This window comes from Eulemur rufifrons, chromosome 2, assembly GCF_041146395.1.
Source record: "Eulemur rufifrons isolate Redbay chromosome 2, OSU_ERuf_1, whole genome shotgun sequence".
Classification (NCBI taxonomy): Eukaryota; Metazoa; Chordata; class Mammalia; order Primates; family Lemuridae; genus Eulemur; species Eulemur rufifrons.
The window spans coordinates 91,823,191-91,848,580 of NC_090984.1; the positions used below are offsets into that span (position 1 = coordinate 91,823,191).

Consider the following 25,390-nt stretch of genomic DNA (forward strand, 5'->3'; position numbering starts at 1 on the left):
GTCATTTGCTCAGTGTTTTCTTCTACTTCTTCTTGCCTATCTCTGCTTTCCTCCAGCCATTTCTGTTTTAGGTGAGGTCAGCACTCATGGATTTTTCAAGCTACTCTCTCCTTACTGTTTCTGAGATCATATAACAAAAACAACCAGTTGCAAATGCTATATCTCGTGGTGAGCTAGAGGACCTGATCCTTGGATCACAGTCAAAAAGAGAAAACTTTTTACTGACTGTTGAAGGGTCAACCAATGTAATAGTTAAAAACACAATTTGAATTTGTCTCAAAAGCTATGGTTACTTTCCATTTATTTGCACTAATTTTTTTTTTTTTTTTTTTTTTTGAAGTCTGTAACAATTAGCAGGTGTGCTCTGCTACTTTTCTCTCTGCTTCTTGGCTGGGAATCAGATTTGGAAGCAGAGTCTCGGCAGCTTTAGCCCTGTCCCCATGGTGCTCCTGGACAGCATGGGCAGCATGGTGGCTGGAGTGATGGTGGAGCCAGCCCCTTGCAGAGGCTGGGGTCAAGGGCTTGGGCTGCTCCCCTCAGGTCCTGAAATCGACACCCTCAATGGCTGCCTTATGTCATGCAAGACCGGATCAGAGTTGTCTGGGCTGTCAGTGCTGGGAACTGGCCAAACACTCCATCACTGTCTATCTTGGAGTGAGCCCAAGCCATGGGCTCAATAGCCTTCCTTGTTTTCTAGAATTGATCAGTTTCAATTCAACAACTGTGACTCCTGGCATCCACACCAGAAAGTATCACCAGGGCCTTCTGCTGTGATTTCCTGAGTGCTGGGAAGTCTGCAAGACTCTACAAACTCCCCTCCAGTCTACCAGATGCTCCTGAGATCCCTCTTAGAGCTTTATCAGTTTGATGTGATTCCCTTTGAAATGTGCGCCCTCTTGGTGGAGGGGGGGCATTTGAGCTATCCATTCATTAAATAAATCCCTGTTCATTGAATACCCTTTACTTGCAAGGCACTGTACTGGGCCCTAGAAGTTTCTCTTTCTCTGTAAGGAGTTCACAGTATTAACCATTATTAGCCAGTTATTAACCATTTGTAGTATTTCAGTGTGTGGAAAAAAGAAACCAGGGTCGAGTTTGGTAAAGGAGAAGGGAAAAGCAATATACCAATCACCAGGGCCAGAGAGTGGGCAGTGGGGAGAGGGGAGCTCACCCAGAGAAGATAAACTTGTCTGACTTCCCCAGCTGCTTCCAAAGCCACATCCACACAGGCCACCAAAGTGGACAGAGGGACAGATGGACAGACAGGTGCAGAAGCACACCTTTAGAATTAGGTCACAGAACTTCAAAAAGACACTTGAAGTCCTGGTATAGAAGAAAACACATTGGTTTTTACAGTGATCTAAGCTGCCGGTCCAATCTACTGAAATACTGAAATAAACAGCAGAAAAGCAGCCCTTTTCACAGCCTTCTTAGCCCACAACTCTTGCCTCCCTCCCTTTACTTATGCTCTCAAATTTCGAGGCCATCGTCCCCTCAGAGATGACCCAAGGGAATGAGACAAAATTTTCCAAGCCCCAAGATTACTTCTTTGTAATTTCATCTCTTTCATCTCTTTTTGGCCACAGTCCCTTCCATGCCTCAAATCCCCACCGAGGAGACCAGCAGCCCTCTGGGGAAGCGCCCCCCAACAGCAGCCCCTGTGGTCTCTGCAGGGCTGTCTCAGGACCGCACCCCCACCCTCTTAGTGTCTAAAGACCAGCCTCCTTTCTGCATTTCCTCTGTGGAATATGCTTCATACCTACCTGTCAACCACCTGAGGGGCTCAGAGAAGCCACATTTAAGGGAAGGATGAGAGACTTGTCGCCTGAAGTATGGCCTGCAGACCAGTAGCAAGGGCACCACCCAGGAGCTTGTTAGAACTGTAGATTCTCAGGCCCCACCAGACCAACTGAATCAGAACCAGCACATTAACAAGAACCACCGCCCCCACCCGACCGACCCGTGTCCCCCTGCCGCACCCTCCCGCCATGCCCCTGCTATCTTTTTCCATCTCCATTTTGGAACCACATTGCTTAAGGCCTGAAGCAGCAGCTCTCGCCTTGACTTCACCAAGAATGCCTCCTCCACCATTAACGGAAGGCTGCTCTGTGTCAGCGGCGACCAAGGCGTTTGCAAATCATCTCGTCACCTTTATCCTACATTCATCATCCTCATGCTTCTACAGCCCATGCCCTGTGTCACTTGCTCCCTGTGCTATACACCAGCTAGGGGCTGGCATTGGCTCTCACCTAACAAGCTCTGTGACTAAAAATATTCTTTTATTTATTATCCATCTGTTGAATCCCTGTAGTGAGCCAAATACCCTGCTAGACATTTGTCCTCTAGGTAAGAGCTGGTGGATCAGACTGCTCCGTCCTACCATATAGCCCTCGCTGGAGGTTTGTGGTTGGAGGGGACAGAGAGGCATACACTTCACAAGGCAGGGAGCCAGAGCTACAGGTAACAGGTGCGTTATGGCAGCCGTCCTGACCACACCAACACCTGGCTCTTCCGTAATGTCCTTTGTCTAACCTTGTCCCTTTACCAGTGTCCTCTGGGAGGACAGGGCTCAGTAATATAAGAGTCCACCCAGAAAGAACAGGCCAAACTAAGAGACAAGAGTCTCTTTATCGGCTCTCCCCATCCCAGTCCCAGCACCCCTAACCAATACCCAGTCGAAAGCCAACCCCAGGCCAAGGCCCAGACACCCTTCCAGCCATAGCCAACTTAAATGAAGAGTTTAAGAATCCTCCAGAATTCATTTGGGTTTTCCCAGCTGAAAGGTCATAGGTCAAGACTGAGGGAAGTACAGAGAGGCCACAAGTCAGAGAGCTGTTGGGTGACCAGGTCAGTTTAGGGCGACAATGAAGATTTCATGAATGCTGTAAGCCAGGCCCAAACAGCCTAGAAAAGTGGATTCAACCAGCTCCTTGAACCTGCCCAGGAGTGGGGCCCACACCAGGGCTTCCAAAGATTGATTCAGATTAGAGTAACCCACCCCCTCCCCAAGTCCCTCTTCCTTTCTCTCCATCTTCTTTGCCCACCCCACCCCCATCCTTCTCCCCAACAAACTTGACTTTTTTTCTCCTTGAATATTTCACAAGGCCGTCATTTCTCTGTAGTCACTGGCAAAACCACTGAATACCACCTGTCCCCAGCCTCACTGCCATGCCAGCCCCTGAATGCCTTGCTGCACAAGGACAGGGTGGAGGACAATTTCACACCCCTGCACACCGGGAAAGTCCCCATCCCTCATCCACATGGGTCGACAGGCGCAACCTCATTTGGCCTCTAAACCATTAGTGACTGGCTCTAAGGGGGCCATTATCTTATTCTAATTCCCCTTTCCACCTTTGAGTCTTCAACCTCTGTTCCAGGAGAGATTGCAGTTCCAGCCACCCATGCTGGCCTTGACAACGTAGTAATTTAGACTGCTGAGTGCCTATGTGTTCCAAGAGAAAGACCTAGGTTAGTATAAGAGAGTTTAGCAACTGACCCCTAGACCTATGGGGGTGGGGGGAAACCCTGTATTATAAACATGTTGGGAATACAAGAAAGAGTATTAAACTTTAAAAGTTTATCATCTTTCCCCTCCTCCTTCCGCTGAGGGGAGAAAGTACCCATGGCCACTCAGCTTTCCTGTCCCCAGAACCGAAGGGAGAGCATGAGAGTTGGCACCAGCCCACGCCCTGGGCTTTCTTGTGTTGTCAGAAAGGAAATTAAAACATTCACAGAAGGTGGACTGGTGAGGAACAGAGGGGAAAGCCAAGCCTCAAGGCTGTGGCAGGCTATGAGAAATACCAAGAAGATGGTTTGAACAAGTAGTGCTATGATTTGAATCCCGCTTTAATGTCTTTATCTTTCAGGAAAGATCAAAATGGTTTACAAGCACTTTTGGCTGTTGGTGCTGTTTCCTTGAATGTGAAACCACCTTGAGACTGTACTACGTGGTTCCCACTTATATTTGAGTTACATATTTTTTCCTTTTTTATTTTTAATAGATCTAGGGAGCATATGTTGAATTCTGTTATATGTATATATTGTATAGTGGAGGAGTCTGGCCTTTTGGTGTACCCATCCCCTGACTAGGGTACATTATACCTGTAGGTAATTTTTCATTCCTCTGCCCCCATCCTCCCCGCTTATGAGTCTCCGATGACCATTTTACCACTCTGTGTACCCTTGTGTAGCCATAGTTTAGCTCTCACTTACAAGAGAGAACGTGTGACATTTATTTTTCTGTTCCTGAGTTACTTCATTTAGGATAATGGCCTCCAGTTCCATCCAAGTTGCTGCAAAAGACATTATTTCATTCTTTCTTATCGCTCAGTAGTACTCCATGTGAGTTACATTTTTTAAATGCCTTTAAATGCACAGAAACTCTAGCGGATTAATTGTACCTTACCTAAGCCTGACAAAAAAGCATTGGCAAAACCAAGAAAAACAAGTAAAGCCTCAGATTACCAATCCAGTAACTCAGTTCATCCCAGATGCCAAACGTTGCACAGGTGTCTTCCTAGCTTGAGTGACAATGCATACCACAGGTTCTGATGGGAAACAACATCAAGTGCATCTCTTTACTGGCTTTGAACCTGTCCTTAATAGGATGATTAGCCATGCACTTTATGTTGCTTATAAGAATCCCCAGAATTATAATTTTTAACTGGTTTGAGGGAAAACAGTTACGAAAAATATGTAAACAAGAACATAAAAGTGGTAGATGTTACCTTACACAAACTTTGAGAAAATAGTTAAATAAAATTACAAGTGAAAGATGGCCTAATATATATTTATTGCAGGAAGGATCCATGAACTGTTTTATCTCAAACTGTACACACACACACACATACACACAGACACACATATATCCTTCTTTGATCATAACTTGCCATCAAATGTTAATCAGCAGATATTAATATTTCTTGACAGATATTAAAAGTAAAAAATAAAGCTACCTTATTTTTACCTGTAAAGATCCCATAGTCTAGCTGGGGATATTAAGCAAGGATAAGTGAAATAAAGGAAAACAAAAAACAAATGCATAAAATTCTAGGACTTTGAATAACAAAAAGGCAGACAAGTAAATATAATCTTAGGACAACCACCATGCACAAAAGTAGAAAACAGAAAAATCGCTTCATGTTCTCCAAACTATCTGGTAATAGTTTGGAAAATAAGAGACTGAGAGCAGAAGCACACTCTCTGAATATTCACTTGGCTAGTTTGTCTCACTATGCCTAGACATTGTCAATAAAGGGTTATATTTAGAACAAATTTACTATTGTTGTCTTTACAGCTCATATACTTCTTTTGGTTTACAACTAATACATTTTGGCAGATTCCAGCACTCTCAAATGCACAATATTTTCCTGGTACCTTCAAAAAGCAAGTAGAAGTAGAGCATCAGTGGTTCATCATAATTCTCTGAAAAAGACGAGTTGCTCCACAATACACAGTTTATAAACCTCCACTGTAGCAGACCTATTCATCACACATTCTATTGGTAAAATTATAAGCTTCGTCCTACAGCCTAGAATAAATCTGGATAAGCCTAAGACAAAACCTTCCAAGAGTGAACCTAGAATAAATAATAGAATTTAAGTAATGGGAGGTAACTCAGATGATGTTTAATGTAGTGTGTACATAGAGTAATAACGACAGCACAATAACTATGATTGTTGAGCACCCAAATGCTATTTCTTCTGATTGTTTTACACAGTCACAGTAGCAAAGTGTGGGAAAACAAAGCATTTTCTATGCATATTTTAGAGATGCATTGTAGAATTTTATCTCCTTCTATCTAGATATTATATTTTCAATATTTACCCAACTCCTCATTATTTTTTAAAAGGTTCCATCATGAGAGTGCTCTGCAATGTTGAGGACCAACACCCGGTTGTTAAGTGTTTAGGTTGTTTCCAACCATCAGCTGTTACAAATGCTTTGGTGATGAATATTCTTGTATGTATATATTTTTGTGCACCTGTATGATTATTTTGGGGGATACACTGCAGAAACAGGATTGATGAGTCAGAGGTGAAAAAAATGTTTCATGTTTAGGCTTTTGATCTATATTGCCAAATGGTTTTCTAGAAAACTTGAGCAATAAATTTGCATTTCCTCCAGCAGTATATGAGTGCCCACATCTTTACGCACTCACCAGCACCGGGTGTCTCGTTCTCTTCATCATTGGCCAATTTGATAGACCAAAGATCGCGTCTTTGTTTGAATTTTTTTGACTCCAATATTCATTGGCTTGTTATATTTATTTCTTCATAAATTATATTCTTTCCTTATTTTCTTTTGGGTTAATCATTATTGTTTAGAAAGCACACTTATATATCAAAGATATAACCTTCTTTAACTGTTATAGATTGTGATCATTTTTCCTAGTACATTTACTGTTCTTTTTTTTTTTTTTTTTTTTTTTGGAGACAGAGTCTCACTTTGTTCCCCGGGGTAGAGTGAGTGCTGTGGTATCAGCCTAGCTCACAGCAACCTCAAACTCCTGGGCTTAAGCGATCCTCCTGCCTCAGCCTCCCGAGTAACTGGGACTACAAGCATGCGCCACCATGCCCGGCTAATTTTTTCTACGTATATTTTTAGTTGGCCAGATAATTTCTTTCTATTTTTAGTAGAGACGGGGTCTCGCTCTTGCTCAGGCTGGTCTCGAACTCCTGACCTCGAGCGATCTACCCGCCTCGGCCTCCCAGAGTGCTAGGATTACAGGCGTGGGCCACCGCGCCCGGGCTTACTGTTCTTTTTTTTAACATCAAATATATCAATCTCTTTCTTTACAGTTTTCTTCTTTTGCTTTTCTATTCTCAAAGTCCTTTTTATCTCCAAATAGTAACCAACTGGCTACATACAATATATTAAATACAACCTTGTTTCCTCCTGATTTGAAGTGCCGTTTGTCAATAGTGAAACCTTACATCTGTAGCATGGGCACAGGCTGAGAATCCTGTTCTGTTTCCTTGATTCTCGTGCGGGAGTTATGCTGCTTTAATTTGCATGACTTTATAATACACATTCACATGTATATTATGCCATATAACATTTGTTAACATATATATTGTGTCCTTATTTTTTAATTATTAGCTATTCTCACCAGTTCAAGTTTTCATATGGCCACTAATCATTTTGTCATGCTCACAACTCAGACCTCCCCCTATTGAAATCTTTTGATTTCAATAGGGGGAGGTCTGACATCTTTACAATATGGTTTCCCGCCCAAGAACATGAGCTATTTCTCCATTTGTCTTCTTTTAGGTATCTCAGCAAAGTGTCGAGCTTTTTTTTTTTTTTTTTTTTTTTTTTCCATAAAATGTCTTCCACATTCCTGGACACTTTATAGCTTTTGTTGTTATTGTGAAAGGATATTTTCCATCACATTTTCCAACGAGGTACAGCTGGCAGCTGATAGAATTTTTATGAGCTTAATAATTCCTTAAAAACTCTTGACAGGAGTGCACTATTCCACTTTTATCATCACCTCAGTGTTTGAATTTCCTTAGCAACTATTTGTAGACAAGGAGAGGAGAGTACTGTCCCATACAGACTGCCTTGTTCCTGTGCTGTGTGTCAGATGTGATCAAAAGTATCACATCTATATGTATAGCACTTTATGCATTTTAATTTTTTCCCCTTATATTACATCATCTAATTTTCACACAACCTTTCTAAAGTGGACAGGACATTCTAGCATAAAAGAGTTATTATTATTCTCATCTTATAGATGAGGGAACGGAGGTTCAGGTCTACATCACTGGCCTGGAGAGCTTGGTAAAAATGTGGACTTCTGGGCCCCACCCAGACCTATTTCCTCAGAATCTTAGGGGCAGGGTGTGACACCAAGGAAACTGTGTTTTCACCTAGCTCCCCCTGGTGACTGCTAGGAAACATTTAGATCACCAAAGTCAAGGCTAAAATAGAAAGTTTCTGCCTCTAAATTAGGTATTTATTCCACCACACCTCAATGACAACTTCATGATTTTGAGTTTCCAGCAATGTATGAATGTGACTAAAGGAGCTGTCATGTCTTTTTTTAAAGTATCTCTTTATCCAGGGGCTCCTACAAAAAGCACACTCTGGTGTGTGGGCCCCGGTCTCACTGTATACAGATTTCACTTCACTTATAACTGAGTCACTTCTTCCTGAAGTCATACTTAGAAAACAACTTCCTTGTACTCTGTGGCTAATGCCAGGCTGGCCTGGCTTCACTGGGAACCTCGGACGTCTTGGCAGTGGTCCTGCCCCCTGGCCCAGAGTCTAGCAGCCCTCTCACTGGAGAAAGGTGACTGAGAAAGTGGAGGAGTGTCACAAGCACAGATTCCACCCAGCAGAGCCACTATCCACGGCATCCCCTCCCAGCCAGTGGCCCAACTCTAGTGTGAGACATCATTGCAAGTGACCCAGTCTGCCACTGAGTGTCCAGAAAAGCTCATGGGCGACCCTTTGGGAAATGCCAAAGTCTCATCTGGAGAAAACAGACAACTCAAAGAAAACCCTCAATTCCACTGGAGTATAATGTACTTTTCAGTCTCCCAACCAATATTTATGGAGCCACGTGCTCAGTCTACGTCAAACCCTGGGGCGTGAGAATAAATAATACGTGACCTCTTATGACCCGAGGGATGGGTAAGCACATAAACAGGCTTAAGATATTTGGGGGCATCAAGAAGGGATTATGAAAGTGAGTTTCCCAGGTTGTGGGAGTTTTCCAGGCTGACAAATATGGGGAAAGCATTCCAGGATTTCTTTTCCAGAATTCCAGAGGGAACAGTTTAAGCAAAGGCATCATGGGTACAACAGATTGGGTTGTAAGAGGGTAAAACAGAAAAGGGAGCTGGGAAGGTAAACCAGGGGCCAGATTACAAGGACTCTGCATGCTTACGGAAGGCATTTGAATTTTCTCTTGAAGATGGTTGGGAGCCACAGCTGCACTATCTCTGGTTAAGGAGAAGGAAGCACAGAAGATGGAGCGTGGAAAAGGGGATGTGGATTAGGAGGCTTTTGCAATTGATGTGGTGGAGCCGTGGGCTGTGTGAGGGCAGCTAAGAGGATGGTAAAGAAGAGTCTGATTCTACAGATACTTAGCAGGTAGAACTGGCAGGATGTGGAGATGAAATGAGTGTGAGGAAGGAAGGGCAAGGCCACATGAGACTGAAATTCCAGGATGTGGATGTCTTGGAACCGTGGCTCTGTCTTTGATTTGGCTTCATCCCCAGTCTGCTCCAAGAATCCTGGAACTGAGTAAGGTCCTCCCACTCCTCCTCCTTGTCCACCTCTTTCTCCTCTTCCTCCTCCTCCGTCATCAAACAAGTGCTGATAAGGGCAGATCTTTCCTGAACATCCACCTACCACCCCAGAACCAGGGCAACTTCCTTCCAGGATGCTCTGGTACCAGAGGTATCGTTAATTAAGAATCCATTTGCTCAGTGATTCTACCTTACATTATGTAAGCTTTGGTGTACAAAATCCTCATATTCACGATCTCCTTTGCTGCTCAAATAAACCTCATTTTGCCAATAAGAAAACTGAGGCCTAGAGAAGTTGTGGCTTGCTCTAGGTCCAGGGGTCATTCACAGTGAGTCTGGGGCTCCAGCTGGGTCTTCTGCACTAAACTTCAGGGAGGCTACAAATCGGTGCAATTACAAACCAAATCACTGGCCACTACTGGCATACCTAAAGGAGAAATAAACATGAACAGAGCTGGAAGATGTATGGCAGCTTCACGTTACCCTCATCAAACAGAACTCTCAGTATTGTAGGATGAATATACGGTCCTAAGAAAAGAAAGCTCTCAGCTCAGAATCCTATTAAACTCTCGAGAAACCTGTTTGGTTTTTCTGCTCAGTCTTTGTTTCTACAGAAACAGGACCTCATGTCAGCATATCAAATAAGAGACTTCCCTGAGTGACTTTTATTTCACAGACACACGAATCTTGGGATTCATCATGTATTCATAGGGTATAGATGGGTATAAAGCATTTCTAACAGCATTACAAGGAATACGTATGTTGGAAGGATGAAACCCCACCAGGAAGGAACTTACCGCCACTCATATTTATGAAACTTTATTGTTTGTTTTTAGCTTCCCTACTAACTGCCTCTGACTTATTTTGTTTTGGGGGGTGGGATTTAATCCCTGGTGCTTCTGAGTTTATTCCTTATAAAATGTGCTTGTGTATCTGTGAGGCTTAAAACAGGTCGCAAACACACACAAGCCGCCCTTGGAGTGGACACTGGAGCCGGTAAGTCACTGTCCCAGACAGGATCTTACAGAACACAGAAAAGAGGGCAAGCAGGGTGGGAGGATCAGTTCAGGTGGGAAAGGGACAGGGGATGCTGCAGGAGATACCAGGCGGCATGACGAGCGTCAGAGCTGCCAATTCTCATTTAAATTCCCCATTTCTTGCAGCCCTCTATACACGGACAACCTGTTGGGTTGATGACCCCTGGTTATTCCTCTTTAGGATACACACAGTTTGTTCATTTTCCTGGTGAGACAGAAGTCTAGTGACTATTTGCCCAACATTTTGCCAAGTGAGCAGCAAAATGGACTTGAATTCAGACATTAAAAAACTATTTGAAAGTTGGATATAAGGCCAAGAGCATTCAATGTGTCCATTCGATGTCATCCTGGCAGGGTTCAGCACCCCTGCCTCCAAGGATTAATTATCTAGAGGAATGTACCTTTGTTTTACCCTGCCATTAACTAAAAGCTTAGACTTTATGAAGTACAGATTAACTTGTAAGTCTTGTTGGGTAGAAAATAGTTCCTGTTTAGCAGAAAAGAGAATATCAACGGATTATCTTTTCTATAGGACAATGACTAGTTTTCTGTTGAACCTAACCATCCTACACTAACATGGCTTTTTAAGTACCTATAAATGCCTAGTTCCTCAAAATGCTCTTTGAACAAGATTTACCATCTTACTGGTTCACTCATTAATGAGTTAATAAATCTTTGACATGTGCTTATCCTATATTTGCATGACAGCCATGTTTTTTAACTTTCTTAAAATTCTGTTTCTTGCTATGTCTATAATCTAGTGTTTCTTCCTCCAAAAATAGCACCTTTGTGGCACTATATACACCACATAGTCAGGCATGCCTCATCCTACCCACCAAATACAGTACGCTGGACATAAGTGAAACAGATACTGGCCATGTGCTAGCTAGTTTGCCCATAACTGACCTGGCATTTCCGCCATTAGAGTTCTCTCGGGATTCATCATATATTCATCATATCGACTTTGAACGACTGCTCTTGGCAGCTGAGCTGGCCAGCCCACCATCCAACAAGGCAGGGGCTTTGAACCGGCTTTCCTGTGGGGCTGATGGGCTGGACTGACCACTTTAAACTGGCTTACAGGGTGTGACCAACACTTCCTCACTCAGGTTTGCAAATGATAGACCATTTTACAAGATGATTGAAATGCTGACGGAAGTAGGTTTAGGTACTGCCTGGAATATTTTTTCTCTAGGTGAAACTGATCCTCAAGAGAGGAAGCCCATGACTCAGACTTCATTAGCATCTCACACCAACTCACAAAATTCACTCCAAGAAGAAATAGGAGGCAAAGAGTTTAATGGGTTTGGGGAAGAAGCCCTTCATTTTACTTACTTAACAGGTCACTGACAACTTTTCACACCTTACTGAGAGAATCATCTGAGCCATTAGCAGGTCATTTGACCCACTTTCTTTAAAACCTCTCTAAACTCAAAAAACAACTCTAATAGCTCCAAGAATAGAAGGTGATGTGGGATTTTAGGCTGACCACTGTCTGCCAAGCAGATTTGCTGGCTACAGGCACTTCCCAGCAGTTAGTCTCCTGCCAGGGAGCTTCAAGATGCAGCTCTGCACATTTTGAAGAACTTTCTTCTGCCGCTGGTGAGTTGCCCCTGGTACACCGTTTTCATACTGTGTATTCAGCATCTACTATGTATGCCAGGAGCTGGGCTGTGTACTGTGGGGTATATTGGATATGGAGATTCTGCCCTAAGGGGCCTTCCTGTCTAGTGGGGGATGAAGACAGATCTAAATAGCTTTCATATAGGGTAGAAAGTGACTGGTAATTCACAAATATTAATATCCCACTACATGCCAATTAATGTGCACTGGGTATTCAGTGGAGAGCAAGACAGACTAGTCCTTGTCCTTAGAATGGGTTTGTTAACTGAAAAAAATAATAATAATAACGAGGTTTGTATTATAATTTGGAAAGGGAGAGCTTTTTTTCCTCATCAAGTTTTCAGGCTACAGGGGCCATTCCAGCAGGCAGGGAAACAGCTCCCGGCTACAAGCCAGGAACACGCGCCTTGGAGGGTGGGGGGAGACAAAGAAACAGGATTTTATACTGAGTCAGGTGGCTAAACATACATATTTAACAAGCTATAGGGGGAGTCATGAATATTTATGAAAAGGAAACTGCGCCTGCGCAGTGGGGCTTTCTGGCCTTTCAGGGGGTCCCTCTTTAAACGTGGCAGCCCTCTGTGTCAAAAAGGTGAATTAAGGACACGAAAAGCCTCTCAGCATGTGTTCTGTAGGACGTTAAAACCACTTCATTGTTGGTCTTTTATCAGGAAAGAATGTTGGCCTGGCCTGCAGGAAATAAAGCCTGATGGCCGTTGGCAAGGGAAGGGTAAAACCGTGAGCGTCTGATCTCCCATCCTGTCATGGCTGGGAACTCAGTTTTAAGGTTTTTCTGGGGTTCTGTTGGCTGAGAGGGTCCAGTTCAGTTGGTGGGGGGCTTAGGATTTTATGTTTGGTTCACAGGCTCACTGTGCATTTACTGAAAGAGGGAAAATAGCAATTATTCAGCACCCACCAGAGGCCAAGCTATGTGCCAGGCATTTTCTCATTTAATTTCCCCCTCACGAGGACTCTCTGTGGTAGGTGTTGTTATCCTCATTTCTAACAGATAAGGAAAGAGGGGCTCAGAGATGTTGAGTGACTTTCCCAAGGTCACTCAAATAGTAAATAACAAAGATGGAATCCAAATGCAGAATTATCTGACTTGAAAGATCCTGCTCTTTCAACCTCCCTACAGTTACCATTAGCATTTCATGGCAATACCTTCCTGCTGTGCAGTTGTGACTGATTTGTTTCCAAACTGAGGAGCCTCATAGGACATAGGTGGGCAAGCAGTAAGTCATCCACTGCTAGTCCAAGATAAGGACTCACAAAGCCATGACTTGTATAATCCACAACGTTTGATTGACACTTGGATCTGTCTCTGGCTGGCCCTTGATGTCCTCCGGCATAAACTGTGTGATCCACTTATCTTCTTCCCAATAGAATGACAGAACAAAAGCACAGAGAAGAGGAAATATAGCCACTTCCAGAGTTAGGGACCAAGCTCTGCCCGCTCCTCCAGCAGGGCTGGCCCCACACACAGAGCAGGCAGCCACTACACACAGCAAAGCTGAAATTCCAACATGGCTTCCACACCAAAAATGATAGCCTCCCTCCCTCCACCATTTTTCTTAACCCAAGGAAATTATTTTAATTCCTTCTCTTTTGCTCTTTTGGGGGAACAGAAGAATTCAGGACTTTCATAGTTTAACATAACCTTCCGAAAGAAGTTAGTGAGCCAGGGCAGCCCTGCCCTGTGTGCCCACCTTTCAGCACCATCTCCCCCAGTGCAGCCTGGGTAGCTTGTGATCCGCAGCTGTTTGTTCCTCCCCCAGTGCACCCTGGGCAATTCCTGGCCATCCTCAGGGACTCAGTTCAGACAGCTCCTCCTCCAGAAAGCCCTCTCTGACTGAGCTCCAGCAGTGCATGTGCCCAGCGCATGCCTATGCAGTAGTGCTGCTGTGCGCCCCCACCCCTCCACACTGCCCCTGGCATAGCATCTGCCACACTGCACTGTGCCCAGGCTTTGCCAATAAACCGCTTGTCTCCACACTCCACAGCAGGAGGAGTTGTGTCTGGTCTTTCTACTCCTGATACCGAGTCCAGCCCAGGAACCCAATAGACCTTGAAGAAGAGAAGAACGGAGGGAAGAGAAGGCTATGCCCAGACTCTCAGCCCACCACCTAACCTTGCTGAGCTCACCCTCACCTCAGACCTGGTGAAATCCCCTGGGGTCAAAGCTGTTCAGGGAAAAAAGGGTGAGGCCCGAGGAAAAGCAGACTATAGGGAATTACTGTTCTCTGGGAAAATGGAAAATCTGAGCAGGTGCTTCAGGGCTCCAGTGACAAAGTTCAGAGCCATTGCTTAGGAACATGTGCCCTGAGTTGGCTTCTAGTGCTCGCTCCACAGATGGCCCCGAGCCTGTGTGTCATGGAGCAGTCTAAGGGGTCTCGGGAACAGCTGCTCCTGACCTGCATGTACTGGGCTTGCTAGAGGCAGGAAATTCCATGTTGTAATAGCTGGATTTCTTCCCTTCATTCCTAATCCATGACAAGGTAGTGAATTGGTCATTAATGAAACTATTTAGGCAGTTTTCAGGAACATCTGACTGGGCTCTCTTCTGCCAGCGTGCATGAAGAGAAGAAGAAAACAGGACCAAAAGCTCTGGGTCACACAGTCTCACCTTCATTTCCATTGCTAGCCTGACTTACAAAAGAAGTAAAATAATATTTAAATGTTTAAATGCACTTCTTCTGTCAGTGTCGTAATCAAGGATGGATGGAGCTGGGTTCACTATTTAAAAACACACATTTAAAAGCTCACTTGAGTGGCTGCGGCCACGTCATCAAGCTGAACACATGTTGATCTGAGTAGATTAGAAAAATAGTATCTGGGCAGGGGTGCTTTTAAACAAGTGCTTGCCAAAGAACGAGCTATCAAGAAGCACTTTGCATACATGTAGCCCATGAACCTAAAGACAAATAAAAGTCAAGTCAGTACCACGTCAGCAACTCCGAGCAGCAGGCTACAGAATGTGGCTGGCGTAAGTTAGAGATATGGTTATAAAAGATTGTTATTCGGTGTATCTTTCATTTCCTTCACAGCTAATGAGAGAAAGAATCAAAAAGTATCTTTACAATGCATTTGCACATTTTTTAATCAACTAAGGGGAAACTCACACTTTTCTTCATATTTTATTTACATTTTCTAAAAAGAGATTCAATATATTTTTTTTGGAAATGTAAATTTGCTTTTTCCATTCACCAAGAGAATTCTATGACTCCTGCATTCAATCTGTTCAATCTCGGTTTAGTTTCAAGTTGGGATTTTATTTCATTTCCAGACACGTACAGAGTGGTTGGTATCCCTGTATTACTTCTCACTTCCGGGCGCAATCGCTCGGCAAGGCAGTCAGCCTGCTGGGTACATCAAACTGGCTACTTGGCACTCTCTATACACCCTTTGGGTACGTGAAACTGAATCCATACGGCATCTCCTTCTGCAACTGAGGCTCAAAATCCTAATGAATCAGTTGAGCACAGGAATATTTAATTTAAAAAAAAAAAAACTTTTTAAAAATAAATCCTAAGTCCTTATTTAATTATTTGCTATGCTTCCTAGACTATAAAATATGCAGGTGGATTACTATTCTTTTTTTTTTCAAGGGTTAATTAACATTTCAAAGACAGATAAAAGGAGAGAGATTTCTCACAAAGAAATTGCTTCCACAATGCTGTACTCTGAAAGGTAAGACAATAAGCTAACAAGAAAAGGGTCCAGCATCTTTTTCCTTCAGAAGCTTGGTATTCTAGAGCCTAATATGGCTCAATGGGAAGCCTGCAGAGTGTCTTAGTGGCACCAGTAATATTCATCTCTGTTGAGAAATTTGGACTTGGCTCAGACCATCTGCTGTCACTGCAGCCCAAGGTTACCTTTCATTTGGAAATCAGGCTGTCAACTTGGTTTAGGATATACATGGGCGAGGCATATGCTTCTCCTTGCTGCCTAAGGAGACGCTGGCATGGAGAAATGTGAAGCCTCCCGACTGAAGCTTGTGTTTATAAACTCTGTTCTCTTCTCTTCTCCCCCAGTTACTGTGACAGTGGGTGGCAAGCAACACTTGCTCGGACTGTATGACACCGCAGGACAGGTACATTTTTATTATCTTGATTCATTAAGGGGTGGGGAGGTGTAGGGGAAAGAATGATCTATTTGACTAGGCACGTGGGGACTAATAGCATAGATATTACCCATTCTGATCATTTGGGGCCAATTTATTATCCACCTGAATGACAACTAAAAGCATATTCTTGGTATTTCACAAACACTTATTACTGCGAAAAACTATTTTGTTATCTTATTCAAGGTATTTACAGGTAAATAATGATTCAGTCATTGACCGATGACCATCAATAACCAAAATAACATTTGACCATGAGTTTCAATTTCCTCCTACAGAAACCTATTCCAGATCCAGCATTAATGGGTCAGTTTCATAAATTTTAGTCCCACCTCCACTTTTTTCATGTTATTTTCTTTGCCCACCTTTTATCTGAGCTGTGAAAAGGTCCAAAAAGAAATTGGTGAGCGGGAAGGGAGGAGGCAGGGAGAAGATGGATTAAGTGTTGGAAGGAAGAAAAGCCAGCGTCCTAGATGTTTTCCAAAACTGAGTGACCCTGAACAACTGGAAATTGACTCTAAATTCTCTAGGATTCTTGAAATATTGTCAGAAACGTTTCAAGTTGAAGAACCCGGCCAACCAATAATGTAAGGCAATGGACTAGAACTCTCAATACTTAATCAGTTAACCCATGCTCTAGTTGGGTGAAAATACCACCTTATCTGTCTTTCCTAGCTCCCCACACGCTGTAAAAAGTTTCTAATGTTACAAGTTCACAGACTGGTGGAGGGGAAGTGGTTAAGCAATTTATGGCTGTGGCCCAATTTCTTGGATAGCGCTTTTGTTACCATATGTCTTGAGTCATTTATTTAGGTCACAATCAGCGGGTTGTTCAGTCTGTCCAAATTCATACATCTTAAGTCCCTTGGAGTGAACATTTACCATGCTATTTCCCACCGTGAGTTTCCTGGTAATTGTTATTTGTAGTTATGCTCTTGTCTAGGCCTTTTTTCACAATTATCTGGAAATATGTCATTTTGCTCAACTTGAAAGCTCTTTACTAGAAAATAAATAAATGGAATCCTCCTTGGGGGTTTCTGTGCACATCTGCCAGGACCACTGTACAGCTGTGTGTGGAACATCAAAGACTGGTGTCGGGCAGGCTAGGAGGGGGGACCTGGAACATCTAGCACCCTACTCAAGGCCCCTGAAACCATCCAGTTTCCCCTCACTGGCAGATGGCTACTTGACCAACTACCATCAGGATCTGGGGAGTGAAGGAGACCTCTCACATCCATAGCAAGACATGTGGCCAGGAAAGGATGCCCCCTCCCCTACCCCTACTCAGGGCCCAGATGGAAAAATCAGTTTGGCTCCTCTGAGCTGGGGTACAAGGGCCTCAGTACACACAGCTCACACCCTCCAACAGAAAGCATTCCAGCATCAGAAGTACACTGCTTTGGGGGCTACAGTTGCCTACTCTAATTCAAGCTTATAATCACTGGGGTGTCCCCATTCATCAGGAACTCACAGCCTGTAAGAGAGGAGTTTACACCCTCCTCCCTCATAGTCAAATTTTATGAATATAATCCAGTTTGAAAATTTCAATACAGCAATGACTATTTCATGCTTCTGAAACCTCTCTGTGTTTCCCTTGCCTTCTAAAAAAGCTCTCCATGCCCCCATTCAGTTCTCCACTCTTCCCTGGCAATCCACGACAATTGCTGGCTCCTGTGCACCAACTGCCCCGGGAACAACCTCCACAGGCCTCTATTTAATTTCAAATCCAATAAAACGGTTTAAAAGCTCTTATAGAGTTTAATTATTCTTTCCCACTGCTCTGCCCCTTTTTAAAAAATTTGAAATAATACTAGTATGAGAGTTAATGCTATAAGCCAGTGTAAAAATATCTTTAAACTCCAAATCAAAGGAAGCAGAATGGCCCAAACCTCTGACACAGAAGTGACGAATACTGACAAAATCTTACAACAAATGGGTTACAGATATTTCTGCAACTAACTTTCACTTTAATGCTTTCCACTCAGAGGTGAACAAGGTTGATAAAGCAGCATAAAGCATGGGGGAAAGGAATCAGAATGTATTTTAAGGTTCCTTCTAGGCCTAAAATTCTATGATTAGGACCTTTAAAGGATAACTTTAAGAAAGGCTGATAGAACTGGAGTAATTAGGCAACAGGATCTGGGGCTAGACCCACGAGAGAACTTTCAGCAGTAAAAGATTGTTAAATATTGAAATGTATTAAATTAAAGATAACCTGTAATTCATTTTCCAGAACAGTGATTCTCAAACTTGAGCATGCACTGGAGTCACCTGTGGGGTCTGTTAAAACTCAGCCACTGGGCGGGCCCCAGTCTCAGAATTTCTGATTCTGCAAGGCTGACATCAGGCCCAAGAATTTGCATTTCTGACAGGTTTTCTGGTGATGCTGCTGCTGGTCCATACTCCATACTTTGCGAACCACTGTTCTAGAACACTGCCACTCCAAGTGTGCTCCATGGACCAGCAGCATTGGCATCACCAGGCGCTGTGTTAGAAATGCAGAACCTCAGGCCCCATCTCCAGCCTCCTGAACTTGACAGTTCATTTTAAGAAGATCCCCAGGTGACTCATGTGCACATTCAATGTTGAAAATCACTACTCTGGAAGTTTTTGGTGGTTGGAGCAGTGTTCCCAAAGTTAGGAGGATGCAATGGAAAATAAACATTCCCCCAATTGATTCCCATGTTTTTACAATTCAGCCAATTGTAACAAATTTAATTTAGAAGCACTGTCCCAGAACTTCCACTCCCAGTCCTAGGTAGGATAACCCACTCCTCCGCAGCTATATTCTAGTTGCTGAGGTCACATGGGTAGGAACATCTATAACTAATTCAAAAATACTCAACTGGCCAGTTACTAAGAAGGAAAGAGAGATGACCTCAAAACCGATTAATTAATCCCTGAACCACAAAAAGGAAATGAGTCTGTGAATCTGGCTAGAGAGTTTCATCTCGCTTAAATAATCAAATTTTTATACATGCATAAACCAAGAAGCAGTGCCCTCCTCTTTGTCTTGAGCTAACCGGAGGTCAGAGTTAACAAAAAAACAACCTCAATAAGCAAGGATGTTCTCAAAGGCACAAGTGATAGGAACTCATTCTCTCTGCCCTCAACTTCAGCCCTGAACGGAATCATTTGACCCAGTTCTTCTCTACCGTGAGGCACCTAGTCTGCCCTAGACCTGGCTGCAGCCCCACCAGCCCCAGCCTGAGACACTCCCGCCCCTCCACAACTCAGCCAACCATTTGCCAAAGACGGTTCATAACGAAGTCACATTGTATGCATACACTGCCAACTATTAAACATTAGCTCCCTCCTCCACACCCCTGAAACAAATGAACATTTGGACTTTGGTAGAGTCCTTTGAAGATACAATATTCAGAACGCTGGCTCCTCTGTTAGGTAGAACTCCAACCATTCGGTTAGGCAATGAAGTGAGGAGTTTTTCTCAGGGTGACTGCATGTTACTCCTGAGATCACATGAGGGAGGCAAGAAGGCCAGCCAGTCCTGTAAGCCAAATCCATTTAGCCTGTGCGAACTCATCCTGTACGGCACGTGTCCCCAGCAAGGTGTTACTGAAAGTCTCTCTTAAAGGGATTTCCAGAGCTCAGGTCTTTGGCTCACCTACGAAAGCGTCCCAGAGCTGACTTTTCCATGACATCCTTGCAGGCCAGTTTGTTCAGAGAGTGACATGAGAGAACGAGTGGGCAGCAGGGTGCTGGGGTAGGGATCCTACAGCCAACCCTGGGCATCCACCAGCTGAGGACCCCCGGTCTGGGAGAGGGTCTTTCCCAGGTCATGGCTCAGAGCCAGCTGTCCTCCCTTCCCACTGCCAGCCATCTACGATGGAGCCACCCATGCCAGCTATGGCACTAAGATGTCTTACCTCCTTCTCTCAGTGGGCAAAGCGCTGCTCAGATAGTGGTCTCTCTGGCCAAACTTCAGGATGGACGCATCTCAAAGACAACATTTGCACAAATGGCAGTTAGCAGCACTGCTGGGAGGAATGAACATCTCCTGGTGTCACGAGCCAGGTGCAACCCGCTAGTCAGCCTGGCCAGGCACCTGGTTTCTCAGAAGGGCAGACCCACGAGTTCCCCATATAACCGGGGTCTGTCACTGAGAAACCACAGCCCACAGCAGCTCAAGTGTCAACGGGGACCATGGGAGTGTGGAAGCAAGGAAAGCCCTGAGCCGAGGCCCTCACTCCCCCAGGGCTGCAAGCTACACATCTTCACTGGGCGCTGATTGCTGAAGCCTCAATTTCCCCAAGGGCTGAAGAAGCACACACCAGGCAGGGAGGCAGCGCAGCTGGGGTTCATTAATGGCAACCCAAGGTCCACTTGGAAGGACACACGCAAGCCTTCCTCTTTGCTACTGGCTGACCCAATGGGGCCATCTGGAGCACAGGACCTGGCATCAACCCTCTATGGAAAGTTTGCCTAAAACTCAGAACAAATGTTTTCCCCCAATCAGCAACTCCAACTTTCTTGATCACATGCATCTTAATGTTTCTTTTTTTCAGGAGTATGCAATTTGGAGGATTAGGGAGAAATTTGCCCGTGTGATATGTTGTTGGTAAAAGTAGCCTTAGGACACAAGCTTACTTCTCCCCAAACTACGAAAAATAGAGCTGTAGGAACATTGAGAGATGCAATCAGAGTTTGCAAACATTTGGGTTTCATTACTCAGAAAAAGTTAATTTCAGTTTCAGCCCTTGTATTCTATGAGGGTAGGGAAACTGTTCCAGGACCGGCAGCTGTCGTTGACATGGGATGAAGGACAGACCTTTTACTGGACACTAACGTACTTACCGTGTTCAGAGCAGTGTTCTAAGTGGTCTACAAACATTAACTCAGTTTACTCTCATAACAGCCCTAGGAGGCCAGCACTATTAACTTCATTTTACAGTTAAGGAAACTGAGGCAGGGAGCACTTACCCAAGATCACACCATAGTCACGGCCAGAGTGGGGACTGGAACCCAGAGAATTTGTATGTACGGCCCATTCTCTTAAGCACTATACATGGTACCTACATTTTCCAAACCAAGCCTGACTTATGGGAGAATATGAAAAAAACAAGTCTTGTACTGGAAAATTTGGTATGTCACCAAACCCAGGAAGACGTGGAAGCAGAATTCTATTTCCAATTTAATTTAATTTAATTGGGGGGGGGTGTTCAATGCCATTCTCCTTGCTACTCAAGGTGTGGTCCCTGGACTAGCACCGTCCACGTCACCTGGGAACTTGTTAGAAATGCAGATTCTCAGGCTTCACTGCTTACCTGCTTCTGAATAAGAATGAGCACTTTACCAAGGTCCCCAGGTGACTCAAATGTATGTAAAGTATAACAAGTGCTATTGTAATGGTTTCACTTACCTGCCACCTGTATCATCATGATGCAGCTGTTCCCAAATATATTTAGGACCCAAGTGTTGGTCCATTTGATGCTGAGGCTTTCTCTGAACTTGTCTTTTTAAATAATCCCCCACAGTCGCCCCAGAGCATGCGATCTGCCTTCAGGGTGAGGTTGGTGGAAAGCACTCAACAGCGTATCTTGCCCGCATCTGTCCTACCCCCACCCCAGCCCCTTTGTCTACCTTACACTCCAAAGCCCCGCTCTTTTAGATTAAAACATTTCTCTTTAAGAAGCACACAAGCACTGTCTTTCATTCTCAATTTCAACATTAGAAGGGGCCTGAAATACCAGCTAGACCAGTATCCACTCCTCGTAGCCACTTCACATCATCTCCACATGAGATCATCCAGTCTAGATTCAAAGAACGCTCCGCTGCAAACGCCTAAGTTATCAGCCAGTACAAATTCAAATCCCCCACACACACCCCTCCCAGGCCCCCGTCCCACGGGGACAGTTCCTGTTATTAATCCAGACCCCCCCCCCCCGCCATGTTTCATGGCTGCAGCCAATGGTGAGCCCCCAACACCCCAGGCATGGGTCTTCTTGAAAGGTATTTTTGCTCTCTCATCCCAGTTAAATCACTCAATCTGTCTAGACCTTGATTTCTTAAACTATAAAACTGGCTGGCGGGAGAGGGAAGAGTAACATGTGATTCTGGAATTGAGCTGATCAGAATCACCTGGAAGGCAGCGCCGCCCCCAGAGCCTGCGCTTCAGGAGAGCTGTGTGGCACCTGAGAACGTGCATCTCCAACAAGCTCCCAGGTGAGGCCAGTGATGCTGGTGCAGGAACCATACTTGGGAAACCACTGCACCGACTGATCTCTAAGGCCTCTTCCAACCTTGAAATTGCATTTTCCCAATTCAGATAAATAGACATTATTCTATTATCAGACTAGCTAACAACGAGCAGGAGAAACTTCACCTGTCTCACGTCTACATAAATCTAATCGTCTCAAGTATTTTTATTTTCTTTCCCCAAATGGATTGCCAATTCTTGCTCACCTTGTATAGTTCATACAACATCCTTAACAGTGCTATATATTCAGTAGGCATTAAATCCTTCTAAATGGAGTTACACAGCAGGACTAAGGTACCCACAGAAGACAGATGCAAAATCCCGAGGGTACGGTGAAGCCCAGTGACAGACACCACACGAAATCCCTGACGAGAGGGAAAATGGTCAGAAACACAAAACTTCTCTCACCTCCCCGCCTGCAGTCAGACCGGCAACCCGTGGTCTTGCTAATTTTTCCATAATGTAAACAGAAATCCTTTGATGGCCGCTGGGTAAAGGATCGAATAAACACAATCCTTTCAGACTACCAGTTATTTGTTCCTACTTTACCTACGTGTGACATTTCTCCAGATTGGGTTTTGTTGTGGTTGTTGGCTGTGAGGTTTTAAATATACAGTGTCTGCTGCCATCTGGTGGTAATTTTAAGCAAATGCAGTCCATCAAATAGTAACACACCCCGCGGTCTAAACAGTTCTTAGGTTCCTGGGTAACTAACGTATGAGTGGATATTCAGATTCCTGGATACTTAAGTTTTTCAAAAAGTGCTTAATCTGTCACTTAAAATTCCCTAGCTGCAGTAAATAGCATGGTCACAATTAAGAGCTACAGCTGCATTAGGGCTAAACGGCCTATCCTGGTATTTACTAACTCTGTGGCATTGGTCCATTATGGAACTTCTCTAAACCTTAACTTCCTCTTCTATGAAATGCGGATGTTGATAGTACTGTCTTTCTAGTGCCATTGTCAGGATTCGATGAGAATGCATGTAAATGCTTGAAACAATGCCTGAGCTTTAGTAATAAGCCCTCGGACACACCCTCAGTTCATTAACTGGTAAATGACTAAAGGATAGATCAATGCATGCCCACCAACCAGAGATAACCACGCTTAACATCCTAAGGGACTTCCTTCCAGCCACAGTGGTGATGGTGATGTAAATCAGTTGCTCTCAACTCCAAGCCCGCGCCAGACCAATAAAATCAGAATTCCCAGATACCCAGGCACGCTCTCCAGAGATTCTGATTGAAGTGGTCCCAGAGTAGGGAGGCGGGCAGGACAGGTAGTTGATTAGCAGGCCCTCAGAGTGTTGGATGAGCTCCCCAGGTGATTCCAATGAAAGCCACTGCAGTAAATGGCCCACAGAAGAGCCAGGTGTTCATCTGCACATCACTGTGGATTCCATTTCTTCCAGCCAGTCAACAGCATTTATTGAATATTTTCTGTGGAAAGAGTACAAGCAGGGGATGATGAAAAAATCAGCAGGGTCCCTGCTCCATTTATGACAATCCAGAAGGGAGGATGCAGTGGCAGAGGGCAGGTGGTGTCACGAACAGTTGTAGATTACAGTCTGGGAAGGAGATTTCTTGGCTCATGGGCCTTATAGCTGCTCTTTGAGGGAACACTCCAGAGAGAAAGGAGAGAGGTGGAAAGACCACGGGAGAGAAGGTTTGGTTATCAGGGCCAGCTGTGTAGAGAGGAGAGGGTGGTGCCAGAGATGAGCTATCCCCTTCCTCTCTGCCTCCCCCTACACACACACACACACACACACACACACACACGCACAACTCGGCTGAGGTGCAACCAGTAGGCCTGGCCCAACATCGCAGTATAACCAATGTTTATTCAGCTATGCACCCAGCTCCCAATTATTTGCTTTAATAGAAATGTGGTACATGAGCCACAATCATGTTTTTTAGTTTTCTAGTTTCCTTTCTAGGATTCTACTTTTCAGCATCCTTGCCATCTTGCATTACATTTTGCTTGGGTACCTAAAACTTTTGCTTAATTTTTAATAGTAGTAGCAGCAGTAACAGTAGCAACCATGGACGGTGAGCCCTGTGTTCTGGGTACTCTGAGTAGCTAACAGATGGACCAATGCATGCCCCCAACCAGAGATGACCACACTTAACATTCTAAGGGACTTCCCTCTTGTCACATGTGTATACATATATGTGCACGTGTGTGTACTCACTTCTTATAAAGATCAGTGGAAAGATAGCAAGGTTGATATTAATATTAAAAATATACCTATGACATATGAAGTTTTAAAAAAGCAGCATAACAATATGAACTATATAATCAATTCATGTTTTTAAGCTAAACTTGTATATACTATATCCATAAATAAATATAAAATGTTTGGAAGGACAATGTTAAGCAGTAGCTTGCTTCAGAGAGAGAAAAAAACAATTACAGATCACATCAGGGATGGAAACAAACGTTTACTTCCACTCTGTGTGCTTCTGTAATGTTTGCATTTTTGCAATGAGCACGTATGTGTTTCATAATTTTATGAAATGTTAGGAAGAGTAGTCATGGCCCTAATAAATGATATATCACCTATCTCTATGAACATGTGTATGTGATAATTGTGAACATATAAGTTTGGTTGCACATATAGTATATGCACAAATATGGCGTGTATACATATATGAATTATGTACGGTATGTGTGCACACATATATCATGTTGTGGTAGTGAAGTATGTATAAATATGGTGTGTGTGCCTGCACACACATACACAAAGTTACTTTTGGCTTATATGTTACTAAATTCTATGACGATATGTAAAATTTTCTATTGAAATAGCAGATTTTCCCTTGGAACCTCCTAAAATATTTGACATACATAGCTAACAGACGGATCAATGCATGCCCCTCAACCAGAGATGACTGGTGTCTCTGGGGAGGTATCTGCTGACATTTTCCCAAAGTTGATATGATGCAATATCTTACTTTGTTTTATCACCTCCCACTAAAACAGCAGATACATAAATATCTTACATAACCAGAAACTCTTCAACCAGAGCATATTCTGATCTGAAAAGTCTTTGGGAAGAAAATAATCTGGGATTTTATTTATTTGGCCACACTGTGGCCTTTAGGTAAACTTAGAAACAAATTCCAAGTTC

At 43.8% G+C, this 25,390-nt stretch overlaps 1 protein-coding gene across 1 annotated transcript in view; it reads left to right on the forward strand.

The window, feature by feature from the left end:
• Window positions 1-25,390, forward strand: part of RHOJ (ras homolog family member J) — a 77,434-nt gene that overhangs the window by 39,454 nt on the left and 12,590 nt on the right. The window contains exon 2 of the mRNA XM_069465045.1: window positions 15,955-16,013. Within this exon, the coding sequence (XP_069321146.1) occupies window positions 15,955-16,013 (59 nt within the window). The remainder of the gene's footprint in view (window positions 1-15,954; window positions 16,014-25,390) is intronic.